Source organism: Dromaius novaehollandiae, chromosome 2, assembly GCF_036370855.1.
Source record: "Dromaius novaehollandiae isolate bDroNov1 chromosome 2, bDroNov1.hap1, whole genome shotgun sequence".
NCBI classification, from domain to species: Eukaryota; Metazoa; Chordata; class Aves; order Casuariiformes; family Dromaiidae; genus Dromaius; species Dromaius novaehollandiae.
In genome coordinates this window covers 26534028-26551580 of record NC_088099.1, presented here as the reverse complement: position 1 = coordinate 26551580, position 17553 = coordinate 26534028, and the positions used below count along the sequence as shown (strand labels likewise).

At 39.5% G+C, this 17553-nt stretch overlaps 1 protein-coding gene and 1 long non-coding RNA gene across 5 annotated transcripts in view; one reads left to right on the top strand and one right to left on the bottom strand.

Moving 5' to 3' along the window:
• The first annotated feature begins 31 nt into the window (after positions 1-31).
• LOC112982306 (uncharacterized) lies at positions 32-16827 on the top strand. Its single transcript, XR_003258958.2, has 4 exons — positions 32-1022; positions 4011-4077; positions 5625-5678; positions 15455-16827. It is a non-coding gene; the product is annotated as an uncharacterized LOC112982306 (long non-coding RNA).
• The window catches only part of ANKIB1 (ankyrin repeat and IBR domain containing 1), a 99573-nt gene continuing 94041 nt past the window's right edge, over positions 12022-17553 (bottom strand). For 3 of the 4 annotated variants that reach the window (XM_064506057.1, XM_064506058.1, XM_026098565.2), the window contains exons 19-20: positions 15574-15707; positions 12022-15199 (exon numbers count right to left, since the gene is read on the bottom strand). In XM_064506057.1, the coding sequence (XP_064362127.1) occupies positions 14447-15199; positions 15574-15707 (887 nt within the window). In that variant the 3' untranslated portion in view covers positions 12022-14446. The remainder of the gene's footprint in view (positions 15200-15573; positions 15708-17553) is intronic. The other variant, XM_064506059.1, reaches the window with a different exon arrangement.

The window sequence follows — 17553 nt, the reverse complement described above, 5'->3', positions numbered from 1 at the left end:
GGCGGGAGGCGGCGGCGGCCGTTGGCGCCGTTACCCGCTCCCTGGCGGGTGGCGGCGGCATCGCCCGGGGCCGCGCGGCTGCCGCCCCCCCTGCCCGCTCGCCGTGAGGTCGAGGCGGCCTTGCAGCCGCCTTTCCGATGCTGGGGAGCTGCCGCTGCGGCTTGTGCCCGGGTGCCGCTGTCGTGGGCCTAGGCCACCCCTGCGGCTGCATCTCCGGGCTGAGGTTGAGAACCGAGTGTCCGCGCAGCTGGCCACGCGCGTCGCACACTGACCCTTCATCCTTCGTGCTCGCGCGCTTTTTGCTTTTAAACCTTCTCCGGTGCAAACTGGGCTGATTTTCTTCTGTCCTCAGCAGACATGGAGAACAGCTCATCACTGCCTTCTTTCATAACGGTTAAATTAAACAATGATTAGAAAAAAAAGGGTCAGGGTCTAAGAAACTTGCTGGTTTGATGTGTTAATTTAAGCTCTTTCAACGGGGTTCAGCCAACCATATTTATGTAATGTTGGCAGAAAAGAGTTTTAATTCAGTATTTCTTGACAAATCACAGTGCAGTTTCATTAATGTCTGTCATTTAAGTAAAATGACACCTTCAGATTACAGCGCAGTTAGTATGATTACACTAATGGCCTTGTGAAAGGCCGTTGGAGCTACCACAGTGGAAGCTCAGGGTTTACTGCCAGTCGTGTTTCATTACTCCCAGCCTTGAAAGGCGATGGAAAGAGCAGGCGTTAGGGTATTCTGTCAAAACTGAAAACTGCCTGCCTTTTACTTTAGTTACACCCAACAAAGTTAGCATTTTATTATTATTATTATTTCATATTTAACTCTGTATGTAGGCAGTTGCTGAAATGTTCTGAGAGTTGCTGAATATCTGATGGTTGGGGGGAGTCTCAGGACTTTGGCTGTTTGTTCTGCTCTTTGTGTGCCCCTCTCTAGGTCCCCAGATTTGACAGTATTTCGATAATCCTCTTCAGTTAACTGATTCTCCTCAGAAGAACTGGACTCCTTTGAAGCTGAGGTGGGTCAAAAGGCGATTGCTGGACTGCAGTCCATAATTCAGAAATGCCTTGTTTAGCTGAGGAATTTTGCACGGTTTAAGCTCAGCTACAGCTGGGAAGTAAATCTGCTTTCTTCCAATGAATGTGGAAGCTCTTTTCTGAGGCATATCTCATTGTTTTCTCCTTTTTCTTACTTTAATGTTTCATGGTTACTTTGTGCCATATTCATCATTCAAATTCATGCACTTATATTTCAGCCAAGTGATGAGTGGCAGCTGGCCTGTTGCCTGTGTGAAAAAATCCTTTCAGTGGCTGTCTCTCAATGGTGTCCGCAGAGGAAGCATCTGGTGAGACAGATATCCAGGTCCTTTTGTGGATCTAGTCACGTCCCAGAGCGATACCCTTGAACCTCCACGCGGTCTGCTTCTAACTGGGGAAGCATTTCATCTCTGCATCCAGCAGTAAACATCATAAAGGGTTTAAGAGCTGCTCAGGGCACATCTGGTAGTGTCTCAGTCTTGATACTGTTGAGCAGTTTGGCACCTCTCTCGGCACTGTCAGAGCACAAGAAACAGGCACGGTGCTAACTGTACCATCCAGCCTAGTGGCTGCTCCTACCCACATCAGACTTGGCACTGAACAGCAGACAAAGAAGTGGCATTTCTAATCTGGTTGTTCAGGCCCCTGGCCACACCTCTACCAGATGTATAGTTGCCTTTCACTATAGAGCCAACAATGTGCTCTAACCACCAAGGCGCAGAACATCATGGATTGTTTAAATATCCATGAGGTGAAGGGCTGGAGGAATCTGTGTCTGATAGGAAGTACCCTCCAGTCAAGCATTAGAGAAGAGGCTGTTTCCAAGCAGGTGCTTCATCTTTTGTTCTGAATGAGCATAATTCTGGGTCACCTCCATCGGCCCGCCAGCTGCTGCCAGGTGGTTCTCCAGAACTTAATGCTGCTGCAGCAAAAAGCCATGAAAAGCCTACTGAATGCAGCAATGCAAAGTTCACCAGCCAGTTCTCTGAACAGACCATCCACAGAGGTAAGAGGAAAGGGAATTCTTACCCTGAACTGTAAAAATTGCGAGGGAAAATCTGGGGAGAAATGATTCAAAGGGCACTAACTTTAAAAAGCACTTTGTAGACGCAGGCTTTCTGTGTTTCCAGCAGTAGTGATAGACAGTTAAAATGTGCTGCGGTTCCTAGAGTGTATTCTACACATCTTAAGGAATGAGACGGGAACCTAATAAACGGTATGGTGTGGTGTATTAATTTGTACAAGGTAACTTCATAAGAAGTTGTATGATCATCTTTTTTGTTTCCCGTTTCATCTATTCTGTTCACTGTTTTCATAGTTACAGAAGGTACTTCTATCAGTTTCTGTCTTACAAGACGATGCAAATCATTTACTTTACTAACACACTGCATGTTATAAAGAAATCTAAGAATAAGGTATCCTTCCTGTTTAGGACTGCCCACATCTTAGTTGTGCTCTGAATACCAGATGTTGTAACGTATTGCAAAACATGTATCTGTCTGCCTAGCTCCACTTCTGTAGCTATTTACAGTACCTAATAGTATAACTAGAATTGTTCCATCCCGTCATTTTAAAGTTATGTGATATAATTGAGGGGAAAAAAAGATAATTATTGGGTTTTTTGGTATCTAATTTGAAACAATGCGTGCATGGTTTTTATATTTCATCAGTAATGTGTATCTCATCCTGGCAGTTCAGCTGGGGGTTACTGTTGGTATAGTCAGCCTGTTCATTTACTGGTATGTTGGTGTGTTTTTTCCTTTGTGTATTCATCAGTAACAATTTTTATGATGCAGTTCAAAAACATCATTGCTCTTAGCCATCCTATAACATTAGTTTGTTAAGTTCTGCCATGGAACAAACAGTCGTTTGTTTTCTCCCACACCATTCCTGAGTGCTCTTCACAACCAAATTAAGAAATGAACTAGAACTGTGTGAAGAAAATTATTCTTTGCTCCTGGCATGTGTAATGCATGAGTTAGGGCATCTCAGAGAAGCAAAAGACCGTCTCATGGTTGAAGTAGTTGAACTTGCCCTGAATGTTTGTATCCTGTACCTGCCTTTGGCATGGAGCTCCTCGGGTGATACTGAGAAAGTCAGTTATACCAAAATCATCCACTGCTTTGGCCTTGCTTTGAGGTGCCATTTCTGAACCAGTGGGCATTGCCTTGCATTTCTGATGAGCACGTAAACCTGTTTTCAAAATCAGGGGGAACTGTGCTCTGAACATGTGGAGCACTATGTAATCCTAGGAACTATGAAAGATTAGGTTGTAGTCTTGTCAGATTAGGTAACTGAAAGTCAGTGGAAACTTTAAGTTCATCTCTCTGCTTGAGCAGATCAGGAGAGCTGGTGAAGAAATTAATACTCTGGTCTTCACTGCCAAACTTGAATAATATGCAGTAAGTAAATAAAGTCTTCAGCTACCTGTGAACAGGAAGGATACTAATACTTTGCCATCTACAGATCATTAAAAAGTGCACATACGTGGAAAAAATAGTATGTAAATTTGTAATCTAGGGGTGAGTCTTAATGCGTACATCTAATTCTAGCATTTGACTTCGCAACCTCATGTTCCTTTAATGTAGTTAACACACATGTGAATAATTTCTATGTTAAATAAAAAACTAAATTGAAAAAACAAGCACTGGAACCCGTGGGCCCACCGCAGAGACATGTGGCCCTGGACGGCCTGCCGGGGCTGTCCTGGGTGCTTTGCCACAGGGCCGCAGAGGCTGAGCAGAGTCAGAATTTACAGATCCCTTTCCAGGCTCTGAGGGGTTGTGAGAACAGGCTCTTTCAGTCGTCTCTCTTCCCTACCCAGCTCCTGGCTTAATTCCATTATCAAGGTCTGTCTCATTACAGTTCTTGATCCAGTTTGTTCCTCTGTGGACTGTGGACCTTGTCTTCTCATTGGCAACCAGTTCCCACATCACAGCTGTCACGCTGATCCGTCTGTCTCTTTCCAGGCCCTGCTCTGAATTACGCGGCGCCTTACATTCCACCTCGTTCAGTTCTGTCCTGCTGGGCCTCCAGGTATCGATTTTCCCTTCGTTTGCCCCATTCCCTGCTGCATTAGTTTTAAGTCCCAGTTTACGCCACTTCCCAGTTGCCACCAAGCATTCATATTTCCGCCTCAGCCAACTACCTCCCAGCCATAATCTGACCCAGTCTCATGCCTGCAAGGCTCTTGGTCCAGTTTCTGTGCCCAGCCTAGTCCAATCACAGTTTCTCATTCATCTCAGCATTGTGTCTGTTTTGCTCGGTTCAGATAGAAATTCTTCATTTCTTCCCTTTCTGTAATTGTCGTCATCTGTGCAATGAAATCAAGGTGCTTTCTTCTATGGGTAGGAAATTACCGAGACCACAGAAGAGACTGTAGTCTCTGTTCCTACGTGTCGGTGGCCCAATCCCCGATTGGCATTAAACGCTTGGTTTTCTTTCATAGCCCTGTGTTAAAAGGGGCACGCACAGTCCTATCACATATGTGAGCTCTGAGGAGCCTGTAATACAGGTTCTGTGAATTTAGGCTGTTCAGCTCCAATGTGTTTTTACCATCTGTATGCGAACTGGTTGTTGTCTCCTTTCTAAAGCCTAAAAGCATGGCCAATTTCAAATAGTTTTTTTCAGAGGATAGCAAAAAGGATATTTTTTTTTAAACAAGGGCAGCCTAAATTCCACTGGCCTACTCCAAAATTTGGGGATGTTAGAGCTTCTCAAAGGTAAATCTGCTAAAATACAGTTTGTGGGCAAAACCTTCTCATAACAGCTTTCATAAAAGTGGTTGGCTGAATTTTTCAGCAGGAGGTAAAGCCAGTTGGTACATAAAACTTCACTCTGATCACTTTGCCAAACAAAATTACGAAGCACAGGAATATGTATCTTGTAACAGGAAAAGTTTGCAAAATTAATGGATTACAGTATTAGCTCTGCCTATAATATGAAATTTAGAGCAATCACTATTCACCCATTTTGCTCTGACAGAATTAAGAAAAGAGAGTTCTCTCTTTAGCAAGCTAATGCAGGGGTGCTCGAAGGTCAGGGGAGCAAGACTTTCTGTAGTTAATGTGCTAACTTGGCTTTTTTCTAATTTTGCAAATATACCCTCTCTGTTTCTGTGGTGACATGGTGCCCTCAGACGTCATCTGCACTGTTGCTGAAATGACCAGACTTTTTCTGTGCCCTCTCACTCTGCTTGCCTGTCCTCTTCCTCCCTTGTCTTATGCTGCTGCTGGCTTTCTTGTGTGTTGAGTCTTTTTTGTGGGGAGATTTATAGTTCAGTACATCAGTTCCCTGTTCTGGTGCCCTGCATGCTTGCGGGAGCGCTAGTTGCAGCAGAAGAGAAGGTGACAGAAATAAACAGTGGGAAGAGCTGCTAAGGGAGAGGGCCAGTGTGGTCCTGTCAGTAGCAGGAGTTTATGGCAATCAGCTTGTAAGCATAGTCTTATGTGGGAATGTAAATATACCAACTGCAAATAATATTTCAACAAAGGCCTGGAAGGAAAGCATGCCCAAATAATTTTAAATAATCTATTTCTGGATAGTATGAACTGAAAATTTCTGTGCTTTTTGTCTCTTCCTAGGTTCACACTTAGACGATGGATAAGCATGAATCCTTGGTTTTCATACTCTCTTATGTGAGTATATGCTATCTGGCTACTAGGAAGAGATATGTCATATACTGAATAAAACAGAGGTTGAATCTTTACCTTACGGTACATATTGAACATGAAATTATGACTGGATGTATCACTTTATATTATATAATAGCAACTGTTTCATTGAAAGTATCTAATAAAAGGTCTTCCTTTTAGCCCAGCCATCTTTATTCTGGCCATCGTGCTTGCCTGCTGTGGCAACACCTGCCAAAAAGTTCCATTTAATTTCATTTTACTGGCATTATTTGTAAGTATTTTGTTGAAATGAGCAATGTCTTTGTTCCCTTATTTGTCATTTTCACTTAATTTTTGTTTAATTTTTGCATCAAAATAGTTGGGCCCTCTTGACCAAGCTCTTCGGAGTCATCTGAGCCCGTCCCTGCTCTGAGGGACTTCAAATGTAAATAGACAGAACAAAGAGCTGCCGAAAACATGTTGGCTCCACTTGGGGAGTGGGAGTGTTGGTGACACTAGCTGTCAGTGCAGAATCATTTCTTCTTAGGAACTTTTGAGGAGTGTGTCAATTATTTGTTAGAAGTAGTGTATATCCATACACACTCTGTGCATCTCCTACTTAAATAGATAAATTGTTTTGCAGTGGATTTAACTGCATTGGTTCCAGTTAGTTTCCTACTGCTAACCTACACTCTGATGGGGCATGTGTTAAGAAGCCTTTATTCTAATTTTCTGTGCATCACTGTTTCACAGTCAGCTGCAGAGGATGTACCTGGAGTGCTTCTCTGGAAATATATTCACTGCAAGTGCTTGTAGTCTGATATGAACCTGACTAACTGGTGCCCTTTGCATTTCCACATGGTCCTGTACTAAGGTTCTGTACTTACTTTCTCTCTTGTGAGAGGACCACATTTTATTCTCTTGATTTCTGTAGCTAAAATTTGCTTTGAAATGATGGTATTCTTGAAATGTATTACAGGATGTATTACTTGCATGAATAACATGCATAAGTCTTTGCAACTTCTTATTTACTTAGTCAAGTTCATGACAGAGCCAAGAACTAACTCCAGATTTTCTGAGGTGTTAATTTTTTGGACCTGTGGGACATGGCTAGGTCAAGTCATGGCAGAAATAACATACCAGGATCAAAGCCACTTTGATCTTTCAATGCATGCTAAATCTGTTTTTAGAACTATTATCTACTCTAAAATGCTTGTATGACACAGTAAGAGCAAAAATATGCCTTTTCACAAAAGCTAGTATTTCTGCACTTGTCATATTTTATCAGTTCAGGCTCTCAGAACTTTTTTTTTAATAACAGTTGACAAGTTTATCACTGTTTTATCTGCTTGCAAATGGGAATCCTGTAGTACAGGCTTTCTGGTTAACAGGTTGTCTTTACAGCTTACTGTTTCTGCTTCATTTTAGACGGTTCTTGAGGGGCTAATGCTTGGAGCAGTTTTAGCATAAGTCTTTGAACAGAATTTGAATTAGTGGTGCCAGTTAAACTGCATGTCACTAAAAGTAAGGTTTATACTTAATTTTTAGCCTCTATGATGTTGATGCAGTGATGTGGTCCTTATGTGCAACTTCATTTGTGACTTTGGGATTGTCCGTCTTTGTACTAGTGATAAAAGTAGGTACTACTGTTGAACTGTGACTAAGGAAGTTCATTTTCTTTATGTTTTTTGTTAAATAATGTTCTCATGTCTCCATTATCAGCTAACATGACAGCACTGATTCCTAATGGCACAACATGCACATTCCCACTGTGCATGTAAATTACCTTGTTAATTACCTAATTTTTTACTTCAATTAACAAAAAATTATTTAATTGATAAAAAAATATAAAGAAGGTCTGCCAGTTTGGTAAGATTTCATATTACATGAAGAGCAACTTCAGTTATTTACCATTGCCATTTTTAATGGCTTCTTTACACTTACTTAGATTTCAAGAATGTGGCAAAAAATCTGTCCTTTTCAGTCAGCTGCACTTAAAAGGTTATTTGGGGTTATCAGTGAATATATTTTTTTGATATAATTTTCTTCTGGGGTAGGCATCCCCTGCTGACACACACTTCTGATGCATCCTCAGCTGCCTTTTTTTTCTGCACTATGTTACACTGTCTAGAGCTGCTTTTTTTGCACCCTGCCTTTGGAATTGCCCCAGGAAAGCCCTTCAGAGGATAGAAGATGTGAATGCCAATTCCAAAAACTAAATCAAAGGTTGCAGCACACAGTCTTTGGGTGGTCTGTCACCTAACCTATGTGAATGTCCAAAACTGTCGGATGTAACTGCATATTATCTCTAGCTTGAGCCTCTGTGTATCTATTTATACAAGAGGAACAGAAGGAGAAACTCTTATTAGAAAGCAAAATAGGCCTGTGATCAGGGAACATGCTCTAGGGGTGTGGAAAATTTGGCTTCAAGACCCTTAGTCAAAGACTTTCAAACTGAGCACCACAGGGTCCTAAGCAGGAAGCACCTGACCTCTAGAGGAGTGTCTTAATCAGCAGGCAGTTGGAGGCACATGTGCATGTACACTGTGGTCATGCTACAGCATGCTGGTTGCTGCATTAGCTCTGTCAGAAAGTGTGCTGGAGGAATGATGCCTACTGGGTTTCAGAAAAGGCCACTGGCTGAGGAATTTGCTGGCACCAGGGACCCATTTGTCGATACGTGTCTCCTAGCAAAAGTATAGATGATTGAGAAGAGGATTTAGAATGTAGTGGGGCTCGAAAGGTTAAAGTAGTGCTCAAGTGCTTCTATGGCTCTACTTTTATATAAAGCATGAGGAGTCCCTGTTTCTGAGACATTGTGGAAACCTTTCTGGACTTCTGGAAGGTGGCAGGCTCAAAGCATGATTCTGTGACCTTTTTGTCTCGGTCTAAGGCTCTGCTGTGGTAGGCCATAAACTGAGCTGAGTTTCATTTTTATCCCATCTCCAGTGGGACTTCATGGTAGTGACTGGAATGCTCCTGGTTCTGATCTCAGTACTAGCAGCCTTTGGCATTCTTTGTGCCATCTTGCACTCAAGTATACTTCTTTTCATTTGCCACGAAGACACAGGGCACTTCGCAGCATTTGTTGCCTTCTGCAACCAGTTCAAACTTAGAATATTTTTCCACAGTTTAGTCTGGGTTTTTCCTTACATTCCCTGTTTTATTCCTTTTTGCCTGTCGTAAGTAAACTTCATCCTTTCTCTACATTGTCATTAATACATAGAGAATGAACGCTGAACTACCCTCCTCCATATTTGACTTCACTTAGGTTTCTTCAAAGATGAGACTGGACTGCTGTGTTGATATAGCAGAAGCCCTGTAGTCAAGGAAGACTTAAAAGGGCTGATAAGCATGAAAGTAGCAATGTCATAGTAAACTATGAGCTGATTGATATATTTTCTTTACATAACTAATTGCTGTTGTGTTTCATTGTAAATATTTCCACCGAAAGTCTACAGAGCTAGTCAGACCATTTATGAAAAAAATGTTTCATCCTTTTTCTTAACAGTGGCAACAAATAGTTTATGCCATATCTAGAACACTGGCCTTTAGTATAGTAAGTATTTTTTTTAATAGTCTATTCAAAATGCATCTTTGGTGTTATCTCACACATTTATCTAATTTAAAGCTCTAACGCTACGAGGAGAAAAGCTATTGGGTAGCAGAAGGTAGAAAAATGTGTTGAGACTGGCTGTATATCAAAGGGAAGTTGTTTCATCTAGGTATCTAATACTTCTCTTTATATAATGAATAAACATATACATCATAAAGGTCTACATCCTGATGGTTCTTTTTCTGTGCCATGTATATTGTACTCACTCTGTACAGATTGAGCAAGAGTGGTTTTCACTTAGAATCTATTTCATCTGCCTTCCTGGAGAAAATTCATATAAAATTGTGGAGAAACGGGTTGGATGGCTGAAGTATAGTCAGAGAGAATTTGCACTGTAGTGCTTAATAACATTGTCTATATACACTCATAGAAATGGAATGGGTATTTTAAGTGGCTGTCAGCTGCGGCATCATACATAAAGACATTAATGGTCAGAAGGGCAGCCTCAAACTCCACAGACACCCAGACAGAAAATAAAGGGGTTTAATGAGACCAATTTCAAAATAATCTTTTTTTTTTAACTGCAGAAAGTAAAGGTTTCTGCTGTAACATTCATGTAGTATTCTTTGTAAACGTATCAGTGACGCTCGACTAGCTAATTTATTTCACGTTGCTGTTTGTATACACCCCTAAGATGATGACATTGGCTACATGGACTGCCATGCCTAAACATGTCCAGGTAGATATCAGGATTGACTGTGTTTTTTTCAGAAGTAAAAATGCTAATGTTTGAGTAAGACTTTTTTTCAGAGAGATTATCTTATGAATAAAATTGATCTGGTGGAGTGGCTAAAATATAACCAATGAATAATTTCAGTAAAGTTCACTGTTGCTTGTAGAAAAGTATCTGGGCTCATAAACACATCTCAATCTACCAGGAAGATGAATCATTTTTATGTAGTTAACAGGCCTTATGTAAAACCCTAGGACAACCCCCTCCATCTTTTTTTTTGCAGTATCTTGTGGTGGATATGTGGCTTATGCTTAGAGGAAAACATCACTATCCTGAATGCTGAAGACTATGTACTTGCAGTACTGAACCTCTATCTGGATATCTTAAATATTTTCTTGCTTATATTCCATTTATTTGAATTTTCTTGCAAATGACCTAAAAAGGCAACTGTGGCATAATTTCAAAGTGTAAGGCTAAAGAAAAATACATACAAAAAATCTTCTCAGCTTCATATTTCACTACAAAAAGGAGTTCTGTAAAGATCGAGACCTGCATAATTTAAAATGACACCATCCTGTCAACAGTTAGCTTTAACATTTTGCTAGTGAGATATAACCTTAAGTATCTATGAAGAGTAGAGGAAAGCAGGGCTTTGCAGTTAAGACGTTAGGAAGCACTTTTTATTTAGTCTATTATTGTATTTTAAATAAGTTTTTATGAACTACTTGTACTGTTTTATGTTGTTATATATTTGGACAATAGTATAAATGCTACACTTGCATTTTTTTGAAGTTGGCTGAAAGCGTATCATCGCAGAAAGTCAAGACTTCATTCATTCCTTTGCCCTTCTGCAAAGACTGACAGAAAACCCATCTCATGCAGTAATTACAGGGGATCCATCACCTCCTTTCAGTGTATATCCTGTGCTTTACTCCTCGGTTAACAGGACTAGATGGTAAATTGATATTCAGTTTTACATCTTCACTAGCTTCTCTACCTCTTTCAAGTTTCCATATCTGGCTGACCTGCAACAGTAACAGGGACAATAATCGTTATATTGTCTAATTCAGAGCAGATCAGCTTGTCTGCAGTTTTTAGTAAAGTAACTAGCTACCCCTGTATCTGTGTTTGACTTCCATGCTTACCAACCCCTGTGAGCATTATTTTGGGATGCCTGATGTGTGCTGGGAGAGGGAAAGAGGAGGAGACGATAACAGTGAAATCAGGCTTGACAAGCAGACCTCTGAACTTGGGTTGGAGGGGGTGTCTAATTTTAAAGCATGTTGTGATTTAAAACACCTCACAAAATATGGTCTAGATTTGAATATCTATTAATATGCTCTAGCTGCCATAAAAACAAATCTCCCTCTCACGATGCTCAGTATCTTAGTAAAACCCAGTACTTGATAACAGTAGCATATTCAGTGAAACCACTGCAGCAGGTGATGGATAGTGTCACACAAACCCTAACCAACTAACTCAAATTTGTACATTGAATTTTAGAAGCTCTCCAGGATTTTTGCATGCTTGTTGGAGGAAGCTAACTAAATTATTGTAACAATGAACAGAATAGTTTATTGCTTGTTAAGATATAGAGGCAGCCTGGAATATCCTGGTATTAAGGAAGACTGGTTATTATTAAGTGGCAGAATTTTGGAACTCAGTGGTAAAACTCAGCAGGATCAGGCTATTAATGTTTTCTTGAACAAACAGATCAGTATCTACATTTCATTTCTATCTTAATATGCAGTGTTTAGGTTTAGTCTCATATCAGTTCTACTCAATCTAAGTAATGGTATCTTCTTCAACACTTAGTCCCCCCACTCTCTTTCATACCACTACTCCTTTACTAAAAACAAGTGCGTAATGTGGTGGTAGCAATTCAAGCAAAATTGTCTGCTTTAGATTTTGTTTTTAAAACTTAATGAATATAGGCATCTTACATTTACAAATGAAAACATTCAACTTGTAGGTCCCCCAGCTAATCTGGCACAGGACTGAATATATCCTAAAAACTTCTGTCATCAGTCTTAAGAATCTGCTACAGTAAGTCTAAGATGTAATGAGACAGAACGGAGTTAGTTTAAGTAATAAATGTTTAATCAAAGAATTTTACATATTATTAACAGCATTCATTTGGCCAAACATCTACATGGTTGTAGTATCCTACTTGTATATAAAGTGGGAATGTATCAAGTATAGACTATGAAAGTGCAAATAACAATTCAAGGTTAGATTAATTTTTTTACATTATAAAATTAACAGGTTTACAAAATAGTCTTGCCAAATTTTATTTTTGAATTGTGAAGTCAATGACTATGGTGTTAAAATAAGTACCAAGAAAATACAAATTTAATAGGGTAATTTCATGCTCATAAGAGTAACACAGAAACAATGGATAATACTGCACAACCTAACCAAATTACAAAAAACCAGAACCCACAAATTTCACTATCTTCACAGAGAGCACTCTTACATATCTTACTGTAGCTTTGCAAGACATTTCAATGCAATACACACAATCGTTGTGAGAATCGTTCTATTCAAAAAATACAATTCAAGGAAGCTATGTGAGTTAAACAACTTTCAGACCAATTCATGATGATAGTTCATGAAGAACTATTTTAGATTGTAGGATTTTATACCACTGAACGATTAAAAATAGATATTTTCCAAAGATGTCCCAGAGTTCATGATTATGTTAAGAGGGCAGCTAGAGGAAAAGTCGGAAAATGGCTTGAGACCGTTCTATTCCATTTTCTCTAAAGATGCTTGCAAAGTGAACTAGGTTTTTTATGGGGTAAGGGTAAAATATTCTTACTTCATTTTTTTACTAATATGAACCCTGTGGCTGCAAGGTTCAAAAGCAGGATTTGCATGAATTAGTTACCAAAACACTCATTTGAACTCACAGTAATCAATACATAAACTTTGCTATCATGACACTTGCCTATACACACTCAGTAGTAATAAACTTTTATATCATATCAACAAATCTCTGGTAACAGTTAAGCAAAACTTAAAATGGAGTGTATATAATTTCCTTGTATTATGACAGGTTTTGATTATATGTAATTAAAACAGTCATTTCAACAACTTACTCTAGTTGTAATTACATACTGTACCATTGTATCTAACTAACTGTAGACTGATGCTTTTAAGCAAATCTAAAACCATTTTTTTTTCACAGTACAACAACTAGGAAGAGGGTTTTTTTTTGTTTTTACACTAAACAGTAATCACAGAGCAAATGAATATTGTGAATTGAACAGATACCTAGCAGTGTTTTGTTTATGCAAAAACACTGACTGAACATTTAGTTATTTACTGTAAAGGCAAGGCCATGGGTGGTTTTATGGAGGTCTTTGCAATTAATAGCATAGTTACTCCAGAACAGACACTGAATTTGAATCACTTGTTTAACTGTGGCAACTATCCAGTTGGGTTAGGCAAAGGCACCGTAACATGTTGAGCAAACTGTGTTATCTGAACTTTAATTGTGGGAGTGGCTAATATATGAAAATTCTGTATTCCTATATTTTTATAAAATGTTATCATTAAAAGTAATTGCACTATTAGTGCATAGAATGCTTTGTAGAATTATGAAAACAAAGAGCTATGATTGCACTTCCATTAAAGTGTCTCTTAAAATACAGCATAGCTGTTGCTAACTAACTGTATTTTAATATTTAAAATAACTGTTTAACAGCAGCATTAGGTTTTATTAACTTAAGATACAGGCTACATTTAATTAAATGCAGTCACCATGGCAATACATGCCAGTTAAATTTAGAGAAGCAATGCTACCCAGTGGTTTCTTTCACTACTAAAAACTGTGGGATTAGTTTGATAGAGTAACACTGCACTGTTTCATTAGGCTACAGCCAGCTAACCATTCACAGTTTGGCACATTTGGACTGTAAATAGACATGAAAAAATCTTTGATTTTAATGTGAAAGTAGATCCCCTGTAACTTGTTCCTGGAGCAGTACTAAAGAGAAGCATTAAATACCTCAGTTCACACTGCTAACAAAAATGAAAAATGAGTAAGGAAAAGTTATGGAAAACAAAAACAAAATGCAAATGAATTACTAAATATTATTTTGGTGAAAGAATCAGTTCTGAAAAAATGGAATAAACTATTTCTTAGGAAAAACAAACAAAATAATCAGTGTAGGCCTTTAATCCGTACTTTCAAGTTAAGGATCATCAACCTAAGGGTAAACAGATGCTGCACTGTATTAGGAATGTGGAGTAAAACCTACTTATTCCTTTTTCTTGAGAGCAGAAAGGCAAGTACTACCTAATTAAATGCAAAGGATATTCCTTGAAAGGTTCACATTATTGTAAAGAACTGCAATTCAAGAGAACTCCTAAGTATCCATTGTTACGTCAGTGGTTACAACTGAGCTGTAATTATGTGGATCAAAGCCTCTGTAACGCTTACTCCACATACTGTACCATCTGTCACTGCCACTCATTTACTCCAATTTCAATTCTTGTTCATACCAGGTGCACATGTTCAATCCATTCACTTGAGGTCTGAGGAATCTGACTTGAAATATCTTCTGAAGCATCCGTGCTGCTTGTTACTTCCCTGGTACGATCACCACTTTGTGATACTGTTTCACCTGGAATAATGTTTTCTTCAGAAGTACTCCCCTCTGTTTGGGTTCCTCTGCCTTCGTTTTTGAGTGCATCCTCAAACAGTGCATGCTCTTCCTGAGGCTCCAGTCCTATGTCTATAAGATTTGGTTGTCCTGCTGACCCATCTTCAGTACTGGGTTGCTGTGAATCCTCATCTGTTTCTGTACTTGCTGAGGGGATCAGAGCAATGCTCTGTGGGTTCATGTCATGAAACCAGGCCATAATATTTCCGAGTAGATTTTCATTGGTATTGGGATCCTGACTGCTTGAATCCGCGTCACTAGATGTTGAGTATAATCCACTTCTTGTATCGCTGCAGGGGTGTGAATGAAGACGATCGGCTGAAAAGGGATCATTGCCTGCACCTAGTCTCATCAGACTATCACCGAGTTCCAACAGCTCAGAGCTGCTCAATGCCGATCTTGGGTTATCTATACTTATGGGAGCAGAGTCCAGTCTTGTAGGCAAAGAAGTACCTATTGCTCCTAGGGATGCCTCATTATTTAGAAAGTCTCTAGTTTCTTCATCTATGGCCAAGCCAGATTCTTGCAAAGATAACTGAATAGCTAGCAGGATATTTGGGTCATCTTCGTCTAAAGAACTCAGAGCCTGTGGAAATATAGAAGGTTGCTTTCAGAATAAAACTTTCATCTGTTAACATATCTTGGGTTAAAAGTAATTTGGTCTCAGGTCTGAAATTCATTCATTATTGCTACATGTCGTTTATCAGAATTAATTTTTACTGACACAGTTCTACAGTTGCCATCAGAATTTAAAAGCTGATTATCGTGACATTAGCACAGCGGCACAGAACAATTGTTCAGCAATACTTACCAGTGTGAATGTATAACTTTCTTGTCCTAGATTCTCCCTTTCTCATCGAAGAATTACGAAAATTTGCAGAGAAACAAAACGATACAGAAAAGCAGAGCACAGGAAGGCAAGCAAAGCAGAGAGAATGGAAAAGAGATTAGGGGAGATACCTGAAGAGAATCCTGATTTTCAGAGCGACTGACAGGGGTATAGTCATGAAGCGAAGAGCTGTGCAGAATACCCATAGAAGCTGAACTCACCATGGAGGTGCCGTGTCTTCTACTACTGCCACCTTCCTGGGTATCTGTTTGGGCAGTTGAAACAAAAACATTTAAAGAACAAGTAATGAAGCCGCCTCAACTTCTCTACTTCTCTTCTCATTTTGGATTCCAGCTGTGTAATTTTACTCCTTTATTCACTCTGAAATAATCTAAAACATTCCTTCCACACCAATGCTTACACGGTGGCAAAACACCAGTTCCACTATTTTAGGAGTGACTGCCTGGTTCATTTGTGCTTTTCTGCTCTCGGTAGCACTCCTCCTCTCCTTGAAAGAATGGCACATGCCATCATTAGCGTGAGCCCATTGGCAAGAGGAGCAAAATGCTTCTAAGGCATATAGATGAATTACGGAAAATTCTGAAAGATACTACACATGGCCTCTCTGCCCCACTTGCATTCTGGATCTTCCTCTCTCATTCTGCCATTCAGCATGATCTGGCTCTTTACGATGCTCTTTATGGCAAATGCTGCCAGAATGCCCTCAGCCCCAAGTGTGGGAGCTTGGATTTATCCCTTTGTGCTCGCCTGTCACTTTGTGTCCTCAAGAACACCCAACTTTAAGTGCCTTTCTTCTGTTGTGTGTTGTGCGACATACTATGGAAATTCAGTATGATTTAGAGCTTAAGACTCACTTAAGACATATGGGATGCATTTACAGGTGGCTTAAAACCAAATTTGGCCCATTTCTCTGTTCTTGCAAAGATGACAATTCAGCTGTAATACCAACATTACATTGCAGCAGAATTAGGAGTTACTAGTGTATGTCTCGGCAATCAATGGCATTACTGTTCTCTTAAAAAAACAATGAAACAATAGAAGTAAAATGCTGTTTCCAGAAAAACTTACAGTGTAATAAAAAGCAATGCAATTCTTTTGACTTTAGAAAACAAGATTTTTCACTTCAAAACTCAAAATAAAATAAAATGAGACTAACTCAGTTAAAATTAATCCTGTGACCTAACAAAGTTCTCTCTTGCATATGGTGCAGTGCCATGTTCTCCTCTATAATATCCAAGTGTTTAGTCAAACTCTAGTCTTCAAACTAACAAAATGGTTTTGAACTTTACTTGCAATAGGGAAGGACCAAAGCTTAAGGAAGTTATTTTCACTGTTTTAAAAATAAAAAATGCACTTGTTCATTTCTCCTTGGTAAAGGACTTTTGTTTTTAAAGAACAAGCTATGATTAGGGCTTAAGTACATGAAACATGGAGATGAGAATTTGTGCAGCACATCTTAGAGGCTGAGCACACCACTGGCAGCTATGAAGAAAGAGAGGCAGAGCATGATCATATTTGAACTATTTTTGTACCTATGCAAAAGCTCATGGCAGAATGGAGACAGCCCAGAAAGCCACAGTACAGTAACCTTAAGGAGCTATGCTACCAGCGGTAGCGTCGCTTAGAATAGCAGTGTGCTCGAAGTGATGGTCCCGTGCTCCCCTTTGCCAAGACGGGAGTTTCTGTGCAGGGTTTTAGAATAGAGCCGTATGATGACCTTCCAGTGTGCCTGCAGCAGGGGAACCCGCTTCTTGTCTGCTCATGCACAACTGCTCCTTTTACTTTGTGTAAAAGGGCTGGTATATAGCCTAGATTGTCACACAAAGTACGTGCTCTTCAAATTTTCTTCAGAAAAGTAAATCAGCTCTAAGTAGCTGAGGAGTAGCTGGTAGGAAGATAAATGCATTTCTCCTTAAAAAGAGAAGCGGCCACAGTGAAGTCAACAACACTTTTAACATGCACAGAAGTGGAAGAATAACGTTGTATCCTGGAAAACATAGCAAAGTATTTGAAAATTCTTTAAAATATATCCATAGAAGACCAAACACTGTGGACTCTGCTAGTGAAGTAAAAAGGAAAGGAAAGGCATT